At 36.9% G+C, this 22,992-nt stretch overlaps 4 protein-coding genes and 1 pseudogene across 9 annotated transcripts; 3 read left to right on the forward strand and 2 right to left on the reverse strand.

Moving 5' to 3' along the window:
• On the forward strand, positions 625–2,064 carry LOC105159860 (annotated as a pseudogene).
• On the reverse strand, positions 1,834–4,722 carry LOC105159861 (protein IQ-DOMAIN 14). Of its 3 annotated transcripts, none has more exons than XM_011077067.2 (6): positions 4,575–4,722; positions 3,893–4,050; positions 3,514–3,789; positions 3,111–3,341; positions 2,775–2,906; positions 1,834–2,621 (listed from the first exon to the last, which is right to left on the reverse strand). In XM_011077067.2, exons 2-6 carry the CDS (start codon positions 3,968–3,970, stop codon positions 2,103–2,105), a joined length of 1,236 nt encoding a protein of 411 aa, XP_011075369.1. In that variant the 5' UTR covers positions 3,971–4,050; positions 4,575–4,722; the 3' UTR covers positions 1,834–2,102. The 3 variants fall into 3 exon arrangements, with proteins under 3 accessions (XP_011075369.1, XP_011075368.1, XP_011075370.1); XM_011077066.2 differs by lacking the exon at positions 4,575–4,722 and adding an exon at positions 4,297–4,562; XM_011077068.2 differs by lacking the exon at positions 4,575–4,722 and adding an exon at positions 4,190–4,284.
• Positions 7,396–10,908, reverse strand: LOC105159862 (probable inactive purple acid phosphatase 16). The gene is made up of 5 exons (XM_011077069.2): positions 10,526–10,908; positions 9,192–9,416; positions 8,696–8,972; positions 8,302–8,470; positions 7,396–7,815 (listed from the first exon to the last, which is right to left on the reverse strand). The coding sequence occupies exons 1-5, from the start codon at positions 10,782–10,784 to the stop codon at positions 7,603–7,605; spliced, it is 1,143 nt and encodes a 380-aa protein (XP_011075371.1). The 5' UTR covers positions 10,785–10,908; the 3' UTR covers positions 7,396–7,602.
• On the forward strand, positions 14,291–17,117 carry LOC105159863. Its single transcript, XM_011077070.2, has 3 exons — positions 14,291–14,529; positions 14,637–14,725; positions 15,899–17,117. The coding sequence occupies exons 2-3, from the start codon at positions 14,653–14,655 to the stop codon at positions 16,828–16,830; spliced, it is 1,005 nt and encodes a 334-aa protein (XP_011075372.1). The 5' UTR covers positions 14,291–14,529; positions 14,637–14,652; the 3' UTR covers positions 16,831–17,117.
• On the forward strand, positions 18,992–22,969 carry LOC105159865 (U4/U6 small nuclear ribonucleoprotein PRP4-like protein). Of its 4 annotated transcripts, none has more exons than XR_847635.2 (7): positions 18,992–19,105; positions 19,412–20,306; positions 20,877–21,330; positions 21,441–21,638; positions 21,722–21,803; positions 22,162–22,344; positions 22,520–22,969. XR_847635.2 is itself a non-coding variant. In XM_011077071.2 (7 exons), the coding sequence occupies exons 2-6, from the start codon at positions 19,417–19,419 to the stop codon at positions 22,254–22,256; spliced, it is 1,719 nt and encodes a 572-aa protein (XP_011075373.1). In that variant the 5' UTR covers positions 18,992–19,105; positions 19,412–19,416; the 3' UTR covers positions 22,257–22,299; positions 22,520–22,969. The 4 variants fall into 4 exon arrangements, 3 of the variants coding, with proteins under 3 accessions (XP_011075373.1, XP_020549018.1, XP_020549019.1); XM_011077071.2 differs by having other exon boundaries at positions 22,162–22,299; XM_020693359.1 differs by having other exon boundaries at positions 22,162–22,969.

Below are 22,992 nucleotides of genomic sequence, written 5' to 3' on the forward strand. Positions count from 1 at the left end.
TATTGATAACATCAAATCTTGTTTCTGAGATTACGTTTACACAAGGTAAATTTTAGACAAAAGAAGTTCATGTCTATCTACAAGTATGAGTATGTGGTTTCGCATCAATTTGCATCAATTCATGTAAAGGGAAATGGAGAATCTAAATCCTACAAGTAACCTACCACCGCAAAAGAATCGACCTCATGAGATCGTGTTTTTCATATTCTTGGAGTATTGTTGAAATAGGAAGTGATAGTAATGAATAGTTCCTGCCTCACTTATACTATAGTCTACATTTTGACTTCAAAATCTCCTCATCGACTTTGAAAAGCTCAGAGTTCGCTTCAGAACTGTTTTCCTGTTAGTACCCCATGGCCAAGTTATATCTCCTGAACCATTCTGCACTACTGCTGGTTGCAGTGTCAATTTTTGGCATAGACATAGCAGGTCTCTCTCTATCTCTCTTCTTCCCCCCTCCGCCATACACATAGCAGGTCTCTCTCTATCTCTCTTCTTCCCCCCTCCGCCATACACATAGCAGGTCTCTCTCTATCTCTCTTCCCCCCTCCGCCATACACATAGCAGGTCTCAAAGACTAACATTTTATTTGAACGCATAGACATAGCAGGTCTCTCTCTATCTCTCTTCTTCCCCCCTCCGCCATACACATAGCAGGTCTCTCTCTATCTCTCTTCCCCCCTCCGCCATACACATAGCAGGTCTCAAAGACTAACATTTTATTTGAACAAATGCAGATGCTCAAATGGGAGTCTGCTACGGAAAAATTGGCAGCAAGCTACCATTTGCAAAAGAAGCAGTTGCTCTGTGCAACAAATACAACATAAAGCGAATGCGACTCTATAAACCAAACCAACAACTCCTCCAAGCTCTGAGAGGCAACATCATATCAGTCATTTTAGGAGTTGCAAATGAAGACATCCCTGGAATTGCTAGAAACTTGTCTGTTGCACAATCATGGATTCAGAAAAATGTCGTCAAGTTCTATAATGTCAATTTCAGGTATATAGCAGTTGGAAATGAGATCAGCCCATTAGACAATACCACAGCCAGGTCTGCACTGTATGTTGTCCTTGCCATGCAAACATAGCCAACACTTTTCTTAGCTAGGTTTGGAACCAAGATCAAAGTCTCTACTGCAATAAGCCCTCGGCTTCTTGGCCAATTCTACCCTCCACCAGGAGCTGCTTTTGTCCCCAATGTCCGCCCATATACTGGCTCCGTTATCAAGTTCCTTGAGAAGAATAACTGTCCATTACTTGCCAATCTCCACCTGTATCTGCCTTATATCAGTAATCCTAAGGGCATAGGGTTGGATTATGCACTTTTCTCAGCTCCTTCAACTGTGGTGAGAGATAGGTTTTACAAGTACTGGAATCTGTTTGATGTTCTTGTGGATGCAGTTTATGTGGCAGTGGAGAAGTACGGTGGAAATAAAGTGGAGGTCGTAGTTGCAGAAACTGGTTGGCCTTCTGCTGGTGGAACTGCAGCAACTGTTCAAAATGCCAAGATTTGCGCGAACAATTTGATTCAGCATGTAAAAGGAGGAACCCAAAGGAGGCCTAAAAGGCCTGTTGGAGTTTATGTATCTGACCTGATTGATCAGGACTTAAAGAAACCAGAATATGAGCAGCATTGGGGGCTCTTTGATGCTAATAACAAGCTTAAGTATCCGGTCAGGTTTGATTTCAATGAAGTTTTTGATCATTATGATTGTCTGATTTAAGAAATGGTAGAGACTAGAGAGTGCCTCTGACAGGAAATAAAGTTAAACTTCGATCTTATATACATAGTTCATACGGTATATTCAATCCTTCCAGGTACTCCAAGTAATTCGCTGAAGATGATAAATAAATCAGTAAAAGCAGAATTAGAACCATTGACATCGTGATAGCTAAACATAGCAAAGCAGACAGAAGTATTTCCCCAGAAAAACAAACCAGGGAAAAGCAGAAATCAGCTTCAGCCCACAACACTGAAAATCTTGAGCTTACAGGCCCAAACAGAAAAAGGAGATGCACATATATACAAGAGAGATTATGATCTTAGTGCCTGGTTGGTGGCCTGTTAACAAAGAAAAAGAAAACAAGTCAATCTTAATCTCAGTTGGGTGTCCCCAAAGTAGAAGATGTGTGCTGAGAAATGCTGTTCCTTTTGTTACTTTTGGTTATTTCACTGTTAAATGAACTCCAAGAAGAAAGCCCAACTGGAGAAAGTTCGCCAGAGTACGTCTCGCATAACCTCAGCCTTTGCCTTGGTGTGCTCAGAGACCTTGACTTTGCCTTGGCAGATTCAGTGGCAGCCATGTATGTTGGGAAAACCGGAGAGCTGGGCAAAGACCCATCTTCTCTGATTGATTTCTGTTTCACATGACAGAACGATCTCCTTGGTAGTGTAAATGGTGAATTTGATTCCTCCACCATTTCCTGTCTGCAGATGGCTCTCAGCTTCAGTTGTGCCAGCCCACTTGCATCAACGGCTATAGTACTATTATGAGATGAAGGCTTCAACTTCTCTTTGTCTTCATGTTGATATACCTCTACAAATTGATCAAACCTGTTGATCTTTCTGTTCTCTTTGTGGATCGTTATTTCTTGCAGTTTTTGGTCATATATCCTCTCCTGGCAAAAAATAAAACAAAGACTCTAACAAGTTTGGTTGAAGATAATGAACATGATGGTAGAGATGATCTTTGTCCTTCCTCATATTCGCTCATCCATTTTATTATCCCAGTTGATGTGCAGAAGCAAGAACTTTAGCAGAATGAAACTTACCCGGTGGGAAAAGGAGTACTGCTTCATGCGTTCCCTTTTAGCAATGGCTTCCTGCCTTTGTAGATACAAGCTTTCCATGCCTTCCTTTGAAACCAAGCTCAAATCCCAACTTCTGTGGCCGTTGCACTGAAGCTGCCAACAAAGAGAAGCCAATAACGTTTTTCCACTTCAGCACTTGAAATCCAGCTCATTCATAAGTATGATGAGAATTAGGAGAAACAATAAAATATGTGGTCCATTTAAGACACTGATTTGCTTTCTCCTAGTTCAGTTAGCTTGTACCTAAGTGCAATGCATCAAAAAGTTGAGATTCTAGAATGCAGCCTCTTCACTTACCTTTCGTTCCTCAGATTTGACTCCTTCCTTTTGGCTAAGACTATGTCTCTTTTCTCCATGATTAAGATAATCAAGCAGAGGGCGCACGTCACTTTGTCGTAATTGTGGCTGAGCCTTTGTCAGCAAAAACATGGATGATAATGTTTTAACAACGCTGCGCCTAGTTAGCTCGCCTCGAACCACTGCTTGAAGTTTCACTATTCCTTTCAGTGCACTCAGTGCTTTCCTGGCCTGCACTCTCATGTTGAGGAGTGTCAGTATAATTATCCTAAAACATTCAGAGAGTACTTGGCTAAGAACTAGACATCCGAGAATTATAAAGAGAGTTGAAGTTTTTTCCTCAAAACAAAGTTGTCTTGAATTGTTTCAAGAATATGAGATAACACTTCAAATAGTAACTCACAAGATGTCCCCTGTAAGCACTCTGAATTCTAATAGCAGCAAAGTACTGTTTTCTCCTTTCGAGTTCGTGTGGGTTATTAGTGAGCCGGACTACCTCTGCTGCAGCATTTGCAGCAGCCACAGCAGCTTCTGCTGCAGCCGCTGTAGCAATGGCCACGGCCAATGCATGTTTTCTCTGTTCTTCCGTCGCTTCATTCAGCCCTTTCTGAGGCGCTTCCAACATAGGATACTGTCTGCATGAAAACACTTCCAAGAACCGCCTCCATTTCTCTGGTTTCTGATCACTCCAAAAGCAACAGATGCTCATCAAATTGGAGACGGTCGATTAACAAAACAGTGAAACATGAAGATCAAAACAGGAAATACTGATCGAAATTTACCTCCTCAGATTTTGCTTTTGACTGAGGAATGAAAAGCCTCTTCACACAAGACAACCAGCTACTTCTCTTCTTTCCCATTTGCTAAATTTATGGCAGTCAAGAAACTACATTAATCAGCCACAGCAATTTTCTTCATAACCATCTTTGTGGTCACTTCTCTGAGAAAGAAAATGAAACAAAGAAAACCATAAAAAACTAACTTCCTAAATCAATAAAACATCTCAAATTCTGCTGGTAACTATAGTTCAAATCAGATATTCCACAGTGACCGCTGGAAACTCCTATGATCCCACTTACAAAGGATTGCTACGCTGATCGGCCTTCACTTGCCGACCGACGTTTCAAGAAGATGAAAAAAGAAAAAAACCTCCTCAATTTAAATCAATGAGGAAATGAAAGGATACCTCAAAAATACATATAATTTGAAGCATGCAGAAGGAACACATCAATTTATAAAGCCATGCATGTTGATAAATAATCCAACATCTTTTTTCTTTTCTTGAATGATGATGGTACAAGATGGCTTCTGTTCTTCTTTATGCAGAGTGCTATATCATATGTGCACTCAAAAGCACATCATGTGCTGATTGAGGAAGCAGCAACTTTAATGGATAAAATAAAAATAAAGTTAAAAGAAGGACTTTTGTAAGAATTGATGTTTCAAGATTATCAGGTCTTGTACCCTTTTGGGGGTGACTTATGAGGAAGGAGCTTTTAACATCATATGGCCCTCTATTTTGCTGCCTCTATGCCGTCTCCCCTTTCTTTTCTAACTGTCATTGTCACAACTGCCTGCCCACTGACCAGTTCAAAATGTCTGTTTGTATGGCCTGTAATGAACCTTGGGAGATTGTCTTCTTGTAATGAAATCTTTATCATTATCTTTGAATTCATATGAGGAAGTACTTAACTTGTATGTAATGATCAGGCAGACCTTGGAAAGTACCTAAATGCCCTTCAAATTTGATTATGATCAAACAGGATTGGGATCCGTGTATTCTTATGCCGATCATGTACCTGAGCCCATATGGGTCGTACCTTAAATATGATCTGAGTGTAGACCCTTAATAGAATGACGTACATGAGGAACTATCAAGGTAACCACACAATGATCGTACAATAGGCTAAACTTATTAATACTCCAAATAAAGATCAAATCGATAAGTCATTTATTGCATACCTACATTTTCAGCATGGCTTCTATTCCTCTTAAGACCCTTATTAATCTAATCGTTGAAGGATTTCGTCAAAATTCTTATCATCAACATTAATCAGTGACGAAGAATGACTCTCAAATTTTATATGAATGATACGTATATTTTAAATTTTTTTAAAAATTAAAAATATTTGAAAGCTGACAAGATCATATCATATGTATTTCATCGTGTCTATCATATGACATCATCAATAATTATGCACAAAAATGTGTACTTTTCTGCTTAGTGGACTTACTATTGCACACCCTCATTGTCTAAAAGTCTTTCTCAGCTCCAAGAAAGAAAGACCCCAAATTTCAAAATATGACCATTACTTCACAAGATGACAAGGGAATTGATGGATGATCTCTTCTGAAAAGTCCATGTAACAAACAAGCCAAATCAGGGCTAGCAACCCTTGTAAGACATGGGTTCTTCAATTTCCCTTTCAATTTGGTCTGTGCCACTGTTAACTTGTAACGTGTCCTAAAATCACACCCATTTATCAAGAATGGTGTAATTATTCCAAAATTTGCAAGTCCATGATGATTTATGTCTAAGTTATGAACTTCTGGACAGTGGGTCAACTTTTTTGTTTGAACTTTTCCAATTTCTATACTAGGAGTTTCTTTTTCTATGATCTGTGGATGATTTGGACACGACACGCTTTCATTTTCTTCATCAAAATTTGACAATTGAATTTGTTTTTATAGTACATGATGTAAATTAGCTATATTATAATATGTTTTAACAATTTTTAAAATGTATGTCGCTAAAGTGACATAAACGTCCGCTTCAAATGAAAATCACGATCGGTATATAATAATATGATGTTCACGCCAGCATATATGATTTAATATTTTTTTTTAAATGAGTGGGAAGTTTGAATTCATCAATACTCAATAACAATAATAAACAAATAGAAAACATAGAGATAAACAAGAAAAAGCAGAAAGTGGGGTTCTTGACTTTATAGCTGTTCAAATGGTCCAAAATGAGTAATCAAAGTATGAAAGTTTGGGTTAAACTATGATGTAGTAGGTCAGTTTTATAAACTATTGTTAAACCTTAACCCAAAGTTCCATTCCCATGCACAAAGTCTTACCTAAATTTCCACAAATTCCAACCATTTAAAGCTTTTTTGACCTGAAAATTGGTGTATCAATAGAAAACATCATTGTACCCCACGGTCTTGCTCCAAACATCCATTGGGTTTTTTTTTTTTTAAATAAAAAATTAAATGTGACGAGTTCAAATTTATTGAGAACATAAAACTGGTCATTTTATATAAGTTTATTATAAATTAATAATAGTGATTGAGCTACAATAATCAAGTGGATAGTGTCTCAATAAACTTTAATAAATAATAAAAATATTACATGACAGTTAAATTGTCTTAGTTATGATAGTTGAATGTGAACTATCAGAGGAGCATGAGAACTAGAGGACATGTATTTGAATGTGCAATTATGAAATATTAATTAACCTGATTAAGCACAGTTAGTGTTTAATCATGTCTTCACTAATTAAAGATTTGCTTATGATTGCCAGAGCAATAATGACCTGAGGCCAAGAAAATGATGTAGCCCAGTGACACAATTCAGCTTTACAACGTTGAATATTTGATAGCTTCGCTTTGGCAGCCATGCCATCATTATTGCATTGAATTAACATTAACAACCTCTTGCAAACCATAATTAATGTTAAATCTTGATTAATGTTTGGTTGTAGTACAAGATTCAGCAAACATATCCAGAACATGTTTATAGTTGGAACAAACTAACTTTTGAGATCATGAGGTCCATGTAATAATGCAAGCAGAATCAGGCGAAAAAATGAAAAAAAAAGAACATCATCCGGATATAATTAAGCATGGAAATTTAGGTGCAGAAAGTGCGTAAATAATTATTCCAGACTTGTGGGTGTTTGATCATAGTCTGTCTGTCCCCTCTAGAGAGAGAATGAGTAGCTCAAGAAAATTGAGGTAATATGAAACACTAAAAACAGAGGCCATTCAGAAACTAAGGCAAAAAAGAGACTTATGTACTTGGATTTTCTTTACCAAAGGTTGAATGGGCAAAGCATGGCACGTTGTGAATCTCATCCTTCTAATAATTGGTATCAGAGTTAGGTTTTACTTTTTGAACAGTTGCGGATTCTGGGCTTATATGCCTGGGCCGTAGGTCGTGTATGTAAAACTCAAAGCCCAGTTGTCCACGTTATTCCAGACCAAAATGCATGTTTTCATCTAACACGAAATGCTGTCTTAACTGTAGCAACTCTCAGTCATATAGACAATACTCAACATAAAGAAAATTCTTGTCGTCTCGATTTTGTAGCATTTGACGATATCATTGTAACAGTCATGGCGGATGCTATTATTTACATATCAGAACAGTGCTATATACAATTCCGAGCTAAAGTCATGGGATTTTTCTTGTTCAGTAGACAACATAAGTATATACCTTTTTGTTTCTCAGGAAAACAAAAGAGTAAGAGAGAGGACGAGAAACATCAAGAGCTCAAGAGGACTTCACTATGTAAGTGTCCGTCTTCCATCCTAATCCATGACTTGAGAGAGAAGGGTTGGTGATTGATTTCCAGAATTCTAGCTCCTCTTGACCAGTTTCCATACCCACCATAACCGGTATGACGAGCAAAGCATAGCCAGAGCTTCTTGTATGGGCAGCACCAGTCCAATCCATGGTTGTGGCCTACAAACACAGCCTGGCCAGAAGAAACAAAACAAGCCAGTTTGCATAATTAGTACAGTATCAAGGAGGTCCTAGTTTCTTAGAGTTCTCATAAGCACATTCATCAATTCTAGCCGTAATTACTTACTAGTATTAGGATATTGCAAGATACATTGTGAAAAACTAAAGACGAGCCAAAATGTAATGTGGATTAGACTCCACCATTTGACAACTAGTCGAAGAGCAAACCAGTTGTCTTAACCTGACAAATTCCGACCTCTTTTGTGACAAAACTTTATGTTCGTCCATTGATATAAATATAAAGGAAAACAATATCTCGTCTGTTGAATCGCCCCAGATCTTCAAAGGTCTCAAAATTTGCAAATTACACCAGTCTTTATCAGTGTAAACTTCGCTTCTAACTTTTAAACTGTATTTTGGGTTGCTGCAGTTTCTGAAAGCCTACATAATGGTTGAAAGCTCTTAAGCGTACTCAAACTCTGGTTTCGAAACCCCTTACCTTAACAGAAGGCCTTTGTTCAAGAACTTTCATTATCCCCATTTCAGCTTCTTGAGCAGCAACATCCTCCAAGAAAATCGAGCCCACACAATGTTTCTTTACGTAGGACTTTGGAGCCACCTTCTCATATGCTTGGCTCGGAATATGCCAAAATATTATTTCAGGAACCCTGCAAAAAGTTCTCAATAAAAATTTCAGAAAGTAGGATATTCGTTTATCTTTGTCAATTAACTTCAACATGAACTCAGCAGCCAATTGCATTAAGTGACGGTTTCGTGCTTTTACAGAGGAACCGTGGTAAGCATGATAAGTATTAGAAAGCTTTATTTTTTCTGGGTATCAACAATTTCTGGAAGCATAATACTTTCGGAATTAAAATATAATCTTGTGCTACCTCGAATCAGGGTTCACCTCCTGAGACTTCTGCTGAAACCACTTTACTTGGGCACTAGATATGACCTCCGGGTACGACCCTCCACCAGAGTCAAAGAAGTACATGAAAATTACAGCTTCTTGAGAATTACTTGGTGATGAAAGTTGGAGAACGTAATTCGAGATGCTAGGCCATAGATTTTGGGGGCCATCCTTAGAGTAAGATAACGTGTTTTGCTCGATTTCACTTTTCATCAACTCCAAACGTGTTGTATCTCTGAAGCTGCATTCTTCACCACCTGATGTAAAAGTTTTCATGAAGACAATCCACATGCAAAGAAAGGCTTGCTTTCATTTTTCTCTTTCTCAACTCCGTACAGTGATTCTAAACTGATGACTGAAATCAGATTTACATGAAACACTACATCTGAATTTTGAAAGCTCAAATTTAAAGGTTGCTCTTAACTTTGTGAAGCAAGCATTGTATGGAATTGATGTTAGAGAACTTTGAAAGTTACCAGAAAACGAGGCATTTGTAGCTGGACAATGAAGTTGAGGAATTCCAGTTTCTGAAAACCACTCCATCGGCCACTCAAACGGTGCATCATCATGGTTTCCAAAAACACTGGACCAAGGAATTCCCCTGACTCTTGCAGGCGATACTGCCTGATCCCAGTAAACGCTTGCATTTTTTATCATGATGTTGTTGGCCGTGATCACATCTCCAACATAAACTACAAAGTCTGTCATGCAATTTCCAGACTGGTATCAGAATATATTGCTGCAGTATAGGTACTACCATGAATATGAAGCATTAGCATTCGAATTATAAATACTCAGACTCAAATTTTAGCTTTTTACTGATCTCAATCTTGCAACCATTCTAACAATCCAAATACACGAAAACCGTGTTTTCTTTGGGAGAGAAGAAAACACTTATACTCATCAACCTTCAGATAAACATATGGTTAACGCCGTTCATCATAATAATCGCAGCTGTTTTCAGAAATTATTCCAATTTTCATCCAGTAGCCAAAGGCAGAGGAAGAGATATAATGTGACAACATCCTCTAGTGACTAAATCCAATTCATCTTGATAGAGAACGGGACAATGGGAAAAAACCAAGAAATGTGAAAGGAAAAACAAGCAGCAAACATGAAGGACCATTACTCTACAATGAACACTTCAAAAACATTGAGTACAAAGATTCCAATCCAATCTCTGACATTGCTTTCAGCTTCCGCTCACCTATCAATATAGCTTGTCGCATAGTATACAAACCTAACCAATCTGTAAACATCATTACAGATGGACTTCAACTAAATTCTTAAACATTGCAAAGTCCAAGTTTGTTCAAATATTCCATCATAGGTTAGTGTCAAACTTCAGCCACACAATAACGGCCATCTCCATTTGCAATTTGCTGGCGACACTGATGAAACATGTCCAAGACAAGAACGTGACACCAACATTTGCTAGACGATCGCAGACATCCAGACGAGTCTAAATGGACAAAGAACAAACAATGACCCCCTCTCCTGTTTTTCTTGACTATTTGGAACTACTGGTCCTAAATACTTATATAAGTACATGAATCATTTGTATTACATGCGTGAGAGCTAACAAGGTAAGATTCCTAGGAATCCTAGAAAACTACACTGATAATGGAACTAGTGTGTGGGACACAAGGATGTATTTTTCAGACAGTAGCAAAGCTCCAAAACCACACTGTATTGACCCTGAAAAGACCAACAATGCGTAATGAAACAAATCAGTACTTGTTCCCCATATAACACTACCACGAAACATGACTCAAAACAAGATTCAAATTAAACTCTTATCATCAAACACCTGGCTGCTCTTTCTCCAGTACAGTAGCCATAACTCCCACAGAATTGACATCCTGCCGCGGCCCCCACTCCGTCCACGCGGCCTCACCGAAGTGGAGGTCAGCAAAGAGTGCAATCTTGAAAGGCGCGCCGCCCCGCATCCGAAGATTACCCTCCGGCGTGGTGCGTAGAGGGACTGCGTGCCCAGCTCCACGGAGGTCAGCTGAACTGATGGCCGCCAGGATCAAAGATAGGCAGATGAACGTCCATTGCGGCGGCATCGCTTTGGTAGTAGTTCAGACCTCGGAGGAGCCGAGGAAGCAATGGCGACAAATCTCTGAGGGAGAGGAAATTAAGGAGGTGATCTCTATGTTCTTCATTATTACACATTGTTGTCTTCTTCTGCACATGCAGCCTTGCTTCAGGTTTGAGTTTTGGTGTTTGAATGACAATCTTGCCCTTCCCCATTTCTTGCATTTTGCAATTCTTTTGTTTTGCAGGGGTGGATTTGCAATTTTGCCAAAATATTTTATATATCGACAACAATGCAGTCCAATGACATCGTCTGAATTATACTCATTTATGATATGATTGACAATCATTCACGTAGCAACGTGAAATATTTGGACTCTATAATAGTACGACAAGCTGAATTTATAATTAAATCAACTCTAGTTTGATTTATGGCGATAATAGTTTTATGCTCAATTATGTACTATTATATATTACTAGATCGACTTAAATTTCAACTCAAAATGACTATTTTTTATGTCAAAATTCAAATGTACATTATTGTAGTTTTAAATCAGCTACACTCGAATAATAGTTCAACGGCTGAACGTTGATGACTCAAGTCAATCCGCTTCTCTTTACTAAAATTACATCAAATTGAATTATACATCGACTCGACTTTGAAAACATAGTAAAAGATAATAAACAAAAAGTTGGGGCTCTATTTGTGAGGGGCAATAATGTCTTTACAACAAAAAAAAATGGCATCAAGGGATACAAAGGTATAAACCATGAAGATTCTTTTCTTTCTTTTTTTGGCTTATGCAATAGGTTTATTATACCCTATGATTTTGTGTAACTACGTCCAAAATCTCTGTGATTTGAGAAATTATATTTAATACTTCAACTTTTTCTTCGTTTGATAAATAATTCCATTCATTAATTAAAATTTATCAAATTTAATAATATTAAAAAAAATAAAATTAATATGCATAATTACAGTAAAATTCAAAAAATGACAACATAGATATCCCTATGCAATATATTTTGTAGTTTATACACATTGATGTAAATGAAATTACATCACTGTCCTCTAAAAATTAAAATCAGTAGGGCATATGATGTGATCACAATCATGAAACCCAATCTTGATAGCAATAATTACGTAGATGATTTTTTGTTAATTATAATCATTACACATTTTTTATTTTTTTTTCTTATATGGCATTGCTCACTTTCTTATATTTAAATGCCTCAAATAATTAATTATATTTAAAAGAAATTAATTTATACGTAAATCATATATTTTTTTAAATGATTTATGCAAACTCATTAACTACATAAAAAAAAATCCAACGTGAGTCACGAAATAATACTGAATATATATATATAGCTCATATTATTATTTATATAAGTGTTCGTTTGGTTCTGTGATTCAGCAAATCAAACTTAGGTTTCGAGTGTAAATATAACCCATTATGAGACAATGTATCACGTATTAGAAGGACTTTGATCAATTCACTAGCCACTACCATAGTTTGAAAGAGACATACAAATAATAATTTAAATTCCTATCATAAATTGATATTATATTTTTATCGTATGCTTTATAACCATACTATAAAAATATATTTAAATATATTATTATTTAAACTTCTTGTACGTAAATAATACATATTTAATGCACGGCGTTATTCGTAATAAAAGATACACAATTATAAAAGATTATTTAGAAATGTAACTATGTCAACAAACTTATGAGTTCAACATCTTTATTTCAATTAAAATAAATATGATGTGAAATTATTAAATAATGTAAATTAAATCTTAGTTCAATTAAAATAAATATACTCTTTATCGAGGAACAATTTATAGACGCACACCTTTTGAAATAAATTATAAAGATACTTTTTCAAAAGTTATACTCATAATTTTATTTAAAATATAAAAAAAATATTATATAATTATACTTAATTTATATCAATATAATTTACCTTAATTTTTAATAAATGCAAGTTTAAACCAATGATATCGTAGTCTAGTGGTTAAAGTTGAGGTCCTATGAATAAATTTGAGATAGGGGTTTCAATCGTATGGAACGTTTGAATATTCATCTAATTTTATAATTATTATAATTATATATATTGATTAAATTAAAAATTATTATAATTTATTTATTATTTTTAATCATATCATATGTTGAATCCATAATAATTATATATATATATATATATATATATAAAGGAGAATAGGGACATAGCATTTGTACTCTTTCAATTAGTCTAGAAAATTCAAAACCATCGTCTAGAGTGTGGGTTTACGCGCTTTGGAAGCGCGTAGTTCCTCAACCGCCTACCAGTTTAGTCCTTATCATTGAAATTTGAAGGAGCCAAATCAATCCTGTAATTTAGTACCAAAACTAGGGGCTGCGGACCGCCAAAAAGGTTCTGTAAATAGCAAAACTGCCCCAGAATTTTAGATAATTGTAATACTGGCCCAAACACTTTATGAAATGCTCAATGTAGACTTCATGTAATCCAATTTTATTTGACCGTGTAGATGTATATTATTTTATAAAGATTAACGTGCAATGTATATATTTGTATAATTTCATCAAATTTACTTTTGAACCCGTAATTTTTAGAATGTATTATTTCTGATAAGAGGATCAAAAGTGAGAAATTCGTAACTAATGGGACTAAAAATATAAAAATCCCAATAGTTATGTGGCAAGCACGTGACATTTTATGTTGGGGACCAGAAATATTAACTTTTTAAAAATTATGACGAAAAGTGAAAATTTCGTAACCAATAAAATCAAAAGTGAAAAGAATTTTAAATTATAAAACGAAAAGTGTTAATTTTTCTATAATTATATCTTATTATTAGAACCCTTTATCATAATGAGGACTAATTATTTAATATATTGTGTCAATACTTTTGGAATTGATAAAATAATTAATATATTTATCATTTTTTTATTATTATGTTGCAACGAGAGCTATATATATATGGAAGTGGTCCTTCTTCTAAGTTTGATTAAAAAGATCTAAAAATATAATTTAATAATATTTTTTTATCGAATAGATTAAATTAAAATTAAAATTTTTAATTATTAGTGATTATATTAATTAACATGCCATTATCCTAACCTAACAATATTTATGATAATAGACAACTATAATTTTTTACGTAAATAATTAAAAATTACTATTAAATTAGGCTAATAACAATTTATGTTTGAACTCGTAACGTCATAATTATGGATTTGTTGGTTAAATTAAGACTTGTTAACTGAGTAATATTTGTCGCAAAAGTGTAAATATTTTAAATAATAAAAAATATTTTTGGGAGAAAACTTATTTTTGAAAATATAAAATAGTATTTTAGAAAATAATAAACAACAACAATATGAATAAAATTAAAGAACAATTGAGCTCTCTTTTGTATTTTATTTCAGTGACCTTTTCTCTCTCTGTACATAAGCTACGTTTATTACGTTCCCGAAAGTTTCCCTTTCGTGATCACTTTCCAGTTTCCACCCACCCCACCCCACCCTACCCCCCCGCCCATATATATACGCTCGCACCGATCACACCATTTGAAGCTCTCATCTGACAAGAATTTCAGCGCCCCGTCTTCGATTTGTTTCCTTCCAGGGAAAAAAGAGAAGAGTTTCCATTTATTCATTTGTATTTTGGTGCGGTCGTTCTTGAAACAGTAACTCTGGCGAAGAGCAGGAGTGAGCCCATTTCCCGGATTCTGCGTTAGATAATTCTTGAGGCCAAATCTGAGGTGCCCATCTCTTCGTTACTGCGGAATTTTGCCTGTTCATGAATTGATTTTTCTTGGATTTTGGATTTATTTAACTAACTCAGAGATTTTTTTCTTGGTTTTTGAAGTTTTGGAGTTCTGATCATGGACAGTCGGAGGAGGCAAAAGTGGGATAATTATAGAAGATCACAGAACAAGAGGCCACCACGCGGAACGTGTAAATTTCTTGATCTTTAATGTTACTAATTTCTTTGCAGTTGCTGGTTTTTTTTTTTTTAATTTTCTTTTTGGGATTAATATTTGCATGCTTATAATTTAAATGTATAGTTTCTGGATTTCTTTAGAGATAATTTTCTTGGTATGAATGTGTGGTTAAAAGAATGTGGGTTTGAACTTAGACTTGTATGTATGTTATTGGTTTATGTTGTTGATGTTTCCATTACGAGGTGCAGGGTCCACAAAGGTTGAATGTATCAGCTTTTGTCAAAAGGAGGTGACTGAGGCTGATGTTTTTACATTTTAAGGTTTTGTGTGCTGTGTTTTTATTTCTTGCTTTTGGTCATGATATTTTGTGATTAGATTTTGAATGATTATTCCTTTCTTTACTGTCTGCGTAGCAGAGTGTTTTGCCTATTATTATTATTATTAATACTTTTTTTTTGGTTCACATGCATGTTAGTTTTACTGCCGTCTTGCCTTTAATTCCTGGAGTTTCTTTCTTCTTTTGGGATTTTAGTGGAGATATTGCTGTCAAATTTTTGAAAATGAAAAAGGTGGGAATGTTTAGTCTCTGGTTCAGTTTGAGAGAGGTCTTTAGTTCTGGTGAACTGGGGATGAACTTTTCTTTGTACTACTTCGGTATGTCATAACTCATGCATCATGACCTTGGAATACACATGAGCGGGAGTGGTTACAATTTTGTGGAAATGTAGTTCAAACTTTGCTCTAATCAGTAGGTGGGGGGTAAAGTGTCTAGCCCGAAAAAGTTATACTTGCATGATCCAATAAGCTGTTCTCTTTGGTTATTTTCTGTACGGTTATTGCATTGATCTAACATATATATTTGGCAAGAGGGGGATAGCCTTATTACCGTATCTACATATTCCCATAATAATAAATTTTTCATCACGTTGTTGAATCCGGTTGGTCGGTATTTATTGTTGTGTCTTGCTATTAGATGTGATCATCATTGTATTTATGTTCCTTCAACTATTCATCTTCAATTTGTTGTTTTGAGTTGGTCATAATTTATAGTATTAGTCCCACCATCGCATTATACAGAATGATGTGGCTTGGAAAATATCTCATCATTGAGGTTCTTGGCATTTATTGGTGTAGTTGTCTTCAATTCCATCTTTAACTTTCATGTTCCTTCTACTGTTTCATGCAGGTAGTTGGCAGCCCACCGTGCCTTCATGGGAGAAAGAATTTTGCAAAGTGGTTGGCTCACTGGACTGGGAAACATTATTGCAGATGAAGAGGTTTATGCACCTGTATGAAAATGTGATTAAGTGGAACGACTCTGCAGGGGAAGAGGCACTCTCCAATGCCAAGAAGCGTTTCTGGGCTGAAATCAACGGCCTTCCTTGTGACATATCATTGCCTGACCCTGATCTTTATATCGACAAAATAGACTGGGATTCAGAAGTTGATCCCAAGATGCAGGCAGACATTGAGTTCGAACCTATGATCTCTAAAGCAGACGAAGACCATGATCCTGTTGTCATTTTTGGCGATTCTCTCCTCCCAAACCGAGAATACTCTGTCACAGGCTGGGGCGACGATGAAGAGAACTTCAAAGTTCCAGCTAAATCTTCATCAGCTAATCATGGTGATCCTTGGGAGCAAAACTGGGGCAATTCATTTGATAATGGGGCTGCAACTGGATGGTCAGATTATTGTAATAATGCATGGAAATTAGGTGACGGAAGTGGACCCACCGGATATATTTCATGGGATGCAGGTGGGTGGAGTAATAACAGGTCTTTGAACTGCGCCAATAATAATGTGACTTACGAACGACGACCAGATATCGAACATGAGATAGCTGGTGCAGAACAAGCCACATGGAATGACAACAAACTTACGAGGGTCAATACGAATAGATATGTGTCAAGTGACAGGAAGTTGAGAGTTCAAGGGAATGAGCGTTATATGAATTATAAATCAACCAACGAAAATGGACGCCATAAAGCAGCATATTGGGGACAGCGAACAGTTACAGACAAAAGACGCAATTCTCGAGAGTGGAATTCGTTTGGTTCGTGTAGACCTGTCAGTCACCGTGCCGCAATATCAGTTGGACAAACATGGAACCAGTAGAACCCTGTCCTCATTTGATTTGTTCTTTCAATTCTGTTTACGCCTCTTAAGTAGCGTATATAGCATCCAGCCCCAGCCCTAGCCCTAGCCCTAGCCCTGGCTGTAGTGAATATGGAGTTTTCTATATTGCATCTCCCATAATTTCCTCCAAATTTTTGCGGATAGTTTTCTGATATTGGGGGAGACTGTTCTATAACATATAGCATGTTTTCATTATCAAGATTGCTCGTGGTTTCTGGTAAGTACAGCTGTGCAGCTACTGTTTCAGAGTTGCATGTTTATCTTCATCCCCGTTGTTTATTGTGATACCGCCCCTTCTCCCTTACGCTGGTCGGAAGTGGGATTTTCAGCAAATGCCAAGCTTCTTGTGCTATTTACCTAAGTCCATGCTAATCTCTCATAGGCATATTTACTTCTTGGTTGTCTTAACTTCCAACTTTCTACAATAGCTATTCTTAAATTACGGTCTTCAGCTCCTAGTTTACTACATGCATGCATGGTAGGTTGCAGCATCTGGTCCCTGAGCAGTACCTATGGTCATCGGCTTCCTAGGTTACTAAGTGCATGCATGGGTAGGATGCAGCATCTGGTCCCTGTGCAGTAGCTAACCTTTGTTTCCGTTTTACCTGTGATGGTTGGGAAGTGAAACAGAACCATTACAGCAGATCATCTGCTGAGCTGATCTACAGTTGGGATCCTCTAAAATTTAAGCATAATGTTTCTACCATATGTGTCTGCTTTCAGACGCTAAAAACCTGACTTGTGCAAATATTCTCAGCCAAATCCAGTGGAACTTAAGTAGTTCTAAGATGCAGAAATGAATCACAAGAGTGGTGCCAATGGTTTATCTTCAGTGTACTGTAGACTACTAACGGGATTTGCAGGCGCACATCTCCCATTATTAGAAGGTGATTTTATCTAACAATCAGGTCCGTAACAGCAAATTCCCGCATAAACACACGAGTTCTTGTGCAGATTAGACTCCATCCTGTTTGGTCGGATTTTTTGAAAAGTGCACTTATTACTGATCAACACGTTATTTTTTTTTTTGAATAACAATGCTTTCCTTTTCTAAGATTTGATATAATTACACGAACATTCTCTTTTGTTTGAAAAATTATAAATATCTTTAAGGTTTACTTCAATCTACTAAATAGGTCTCTTTTTTAGTTAAAATTTACTGAATTTGTTGATATTTGTAAAAAAATTGATATTCCCTTGATTGATATGTTATTGACTTATTGTATAGGCCAAACAGATTTTTTCTTTTCTAACTAAACTACCCTTTTATAAGATGAAGATATAGCTCAACACGCACATTAACATCTAAAAATGTATGAGGATAACTTGATCATAATAAGATATATTTAACTTGCAATAGATCAGTAATATGTCAGTCAGAGGTAGAGATTGATTTTTATTCAATTTATGTTGTTAATATCAACAAATTCGGTGAATTTTAACTAATGGATGGACTTACTTGTTAGATGGAAGCAAATCTCAAGGTACTAGATGTAATTTTCTATATTCCAAAGGGATCTACGTGTAATTATACCAAATATCAGGAGAGGAGAGTAGAATTATCTTTAACTTTTTGGCGTGATTAGTTTGAATATAGACAAATTTGATCTGGGTTAAAATTCTACTCTTGGATTAAACTTGACAGAGCAGTAAACCAAGGAGAAATATATAAACAAAAAATTTCAAAAATTACTGAGATATGTATTTATTTCATTTCTTTTGCGAGAGCGATACAATTGAAAATTGTTGTGATTCGTCATAACAATAAATAATAGGGTTAAATTACACCAAAGTCTCTGAGATTTGATTAATTATTAATATCTTATTGTTATTTGAGAAAATATCTGTACCTCCTCGATAATAGACCTTGTCCTTCATTAGCTTTCGTCAGGGTTTCATTCAAATTTTGTATTGAATTGTCCAAAATATCTTTTTGTACTATGAATTATAATTTTATATATATATTTTTGTTTTTCTTATGATATCATCTGTCCAAATTAGATTTTTAATTAATTTCGGATAATTTATTATATAGAAGAAAAATTAAAAAAAAACTCCTTTGGGCCTGAACTAAGGTGTGGCCTCTTATGTGGGCCGGCCTGTTTGGTTTTTCTTGGCTCAAGTTGAGTCGACCGCTCTTTTTGCTACAAGTCTACAACAAAGCAATTGCCCCCATTTTGTAGACCTGTTAATTTAATTCTTCAGGAGAAGAGCCGAAGACGAAGAGGGCTCCCGGTTGTTTCGAAAACCCTAGGTATGGCTAACTATTCACCTGGTGAAGATTTTTCAGTTACTTGTTGTTCATCTATATACATGATTTTATTCATTGCATAAACAAAATTTGGAGTAGAATGGCGAAACGCTTCTGCTCATTTTTGTATATGTATATATAAATCTGTCATTCAAGAAAAGAAAGCTAATGGAGAATGGAATCAGATAACCGAATGCAGTAAATTATTTTCCAGGGGTAGTCAATTGCTTGAGACGCATGCATGTATTAGATTCAATCTGTGGGGAACTCGGAAGAAGTTGTTTATCATTATAGGTTCTTATTGATCAGGAATCATGGACATAGATGAGGAAAATACTGTCTCCTCCTCAGCTGTTGAGCCTTCCGTTCCGCTTGCTGGTAATGAAACTGTGGTTTCTTCAGTTGATGCAATCTCACTTCAGCCAGTTCAACCTGTAATTCCGCCAATCATTCCAACCCCGGTCATACCTCCTATTGCCCCAATACCTCCGCTCCCAGTTCCAAGACCATTGGCACCGCTGCCTGTCCGACCTCCACTCGTCAGGCCTCCTCTACAACAGAATGGAGGAACTACTGATTCTGATTCTGATCAGGAAGAGTCAGGTTCGAACCGTGCTGCTGCAGGCTCGACTCAGGAATATGAGATTTCAGAAGAAAGCAGACAGGTTAGGGAGAGGCAGGAGAAAGCGGTGCAGGAACTTCTGATGAAGCGACGAGCGGCTGCCTTGGCAGTTCCGACTAATGATAATGCTGTCCGAGCTAGGCTTCGACGGCTTGGTGAACCTATAACTCTTTTTGGAGAGAGGGAAATGGAGAGACGTGATCGACTCCGGACGCTTATGGCAAAACTTGATTCTGAAGGCCAGTTGGAAAAGCTGATGAAGGCTCATGAGGATGAAGAAGCTGCAGCTAAGGTGACACCTTCAGAACCTGAAGAAGATATTCAGTATCCCTTTTATACTGAAGGTTCACAAGCATTACTAGAAGCCCGTCGAGAGATTGCAAAGTATTCTATTGTGAAGTCAGCATTACGCCTCCATCGTGCAAGGAGGAAAAGGGATGACCCAGATGAGGATTTGGATGCAGAAGTAGATTGGTCTCTGAAGCAGGCTGCAAACCTGGTCCTAGAATGCAGCGAGATTGGTGATGATCGGCCCCTTTCAGGGTGCTCAATTTCACATGATGGAAAGATGCTTGCCACCTGGTAGCCTCTCTCTCTCTCTCTCTCTCCCGCCTCCACTGTTTGTGTTTTGTTCATGTTTTGGTTGGTTAGATAATTTAGCATGTCTCCGATGTTTGTATACGCCATCGTGTGTGGTTGTGGCCATACAGTTACATATATGTTGTAGGTTGTTCATGGTTCAAATTATAATCTCCTTTGGGTTATCTCTCCATAATATATTAGTACACTTGATATGGAAAAAAATAAATCAAGAAAGCTCTATCCGTTATTTGTTTTGGCTCATCAATATGAAGTTTCTTTTTCAGTTGTACTCATGAAGGGCCATCATGAGTTAAACAAAAAATCGCGGTCCATCATTTTTGGTCTCTGTTTCCTCTGTTTACCATGTTGTTGGCACTTTTATCCTATCTACCATGTTGTCTTCTCGGTGGCTTTATATCTTTAAAACTGTTCACCTGTTAATCTTTGAGTTCGTCCATGTATGTGCTTTCTGTCACATTTTTGGTCATAAATTATAGAGTTTGTTCTCCACAACCAATCATGTTTGAGGAGTGCAAGCATTTATTCTTGCTTTTGCCCTTCTTTTCTCAGTTCTTTAAGTGGAGTAACCAAGTTGTGGAGCATGCCTGAAGTAAACAAGGTTTCCGCACTGAAGGGGCATACTGAACGAGCTACAGATGTTGCGTTCTCTCCCACCAGTTACCTATTGGCTACTGCTTCTGCGGACAGGACTGCAAGACTATGGAATGTGGAGGGGTCGGTCCTGAGAACATTTGAGGGCCATTTGGATCGTCTTGCTCGGATTTCCTTCCATCCATCTGGAAAGTACCTTGGTACAGCTAGCTTTGACAAGACTTGGAGGTTATGGGATGTAGAGACTGGTGAAGAGTTGCTTCTCCAAGAAGGTCATAGTAGGAGTATATATGGAATATCTTTTCATCATGATGGCTCCTTAGCAGCTTCTTGCGGACTGGATTCTCTTGCTCGTGTGTGGGACCTGAGATCCGGCAGAAGTATTCTTGCTCTGGAAGGCCATGTGAAGCCTGTAAGGCTTGCTCTGTTTTGACATTATTCTTTTGCCTTTCTCTTTTTCCATATGATGTAATTGGATTTAAGGTTCTTTAGCTGTTGAACCGTGGTTATTTCTCTTTTCAGGTTCTTGGTGTTAGTTTTTCTCCGAATGGTTATCATTTGGCTACTGGAGGTGAAGACAATACTTGCAGGATATGGGACTTGAGGAAGAGAAAATCGTTGTACATAATACCTGCTCATTCTAACCTTATTTCTCAAGTCAAATTTGAACCCCAGGAGGGATACTTTTTGGTTACAGCGTCGTATGATATGACTGCTAGGGTATGTTACTGTTTTTGAAATGTGTTTATTTTGCTGATTAATTCATATTTTAGCGTGATCCTTATCCTGATGATTCATGTCAGGTGTGGTCTTCAAGAGATTTTAAGCCTGTAAGGACTTTATCTGGTCATGAATCGAAAGTTACATCACTGGATGTTGTTGGAGGTCAGTTAACTTTCTCAGAAGCTGAGTATTACTTGTCTAAAATTCCGATCTCTGTTCTTTGTCTTCTTCCTTTGTGGCTATGACAATCTTCAAACTTGGTTTATCTGAATACGAAAGAACTCTCATTTTTTATTTCTTTGTTATTTGTTCGTCTTGCTATAGGCGGGTTGTGTGAAGTACTCCAAACTTTTCGCCTTTTTCTTTGTTGTTTGGGGGATTGGGGGGGACCCTGTTTCCCATGAATTGATAATATTGGTCGGGTTGGCTTAGGCATGCCTAAACTATGTAAAGATTTTCTTCTGGACATGAAAGAGTGCTGATTGTGTTATCTAACCCTTTTCTGCATCATTTGTGGCAGATGGACAATATATTGCAACTGTGTCACACGATCGAACAATCAAACTATGGTCGAGTAGAGAAGCCGAGAAAGACAAGGCAATGGAAGTTGACTGAACCGGACATGGATGCAACTGTATTGCCAAGAGTTTAATTACTTGTGAGGCTTTACATAAAAAAGATTCAAACTGCTTCCTCTAACTGGGTACACATATTATATGAAGTGACTCTCTCCTACACATAAGCTTGCTCTTGTAATTTGTCCCATATCCATCACTATGCATTCTTGTCTAGAATCTTAAACTCAGACCTCCCAATTTCTCACGGCATGTTTCCCTCCCTTTGGTTGCATCACATGACTCCATTTTATGGTTCTACAGTGATAGCAAGGGGCTCACCTGAGTATTGCACGGCAGAAAAAATCATCTATTCGTCTTCTCTCGCTCTGCTGTTGCGTGACGAACATGGAAACAAAGTGATGCGGTTCTTCAGATATAGCAAACCACATGAGTTAACTATGCATGGAGTAATCCTGTTCATGATACTGGCAAATGCTTTCAATCTCATATTTGCAGTGTAAGATGGAGATAGATTGACTGATTGTTGGAAACATTGATGAATGAGGGAATGAAACAGAGGATTTGGAGCCATTTCTTGTTAAGTGTTGGTCAATGGCAGTGCTCCACTGACCTGAGTCTGGATTCTTCTGAAGGCGCAACAATTACTGTTTGGAGATGGACTTATCTTAAGAGCTTAATTTTATTTGACAAATCCAGACAATACTTTATATTATAATAATATATAAGGATTAGAAATTTGTTTTGGATAAACTTAGGTAAATTCCTTTTCAATC

The sequence above is a fragment of the Sesamum indicum genome, linkage group LG4 (genome assembly GCF_000512975.1).
Source record: "Sesamum indicum cultivar Zhongzhi No. 13 linkage group LG4, S_indicum_v1.0, whole genome shotgun sequence".
Classification (NCBI taxonomy): domain Eukaryota; kingdom Viridiplantae; phylum Streptophyta; class Magnoliopsida; order Lamiales; family Pedaliaceae; genus Sesamum; species Sesamum indicum.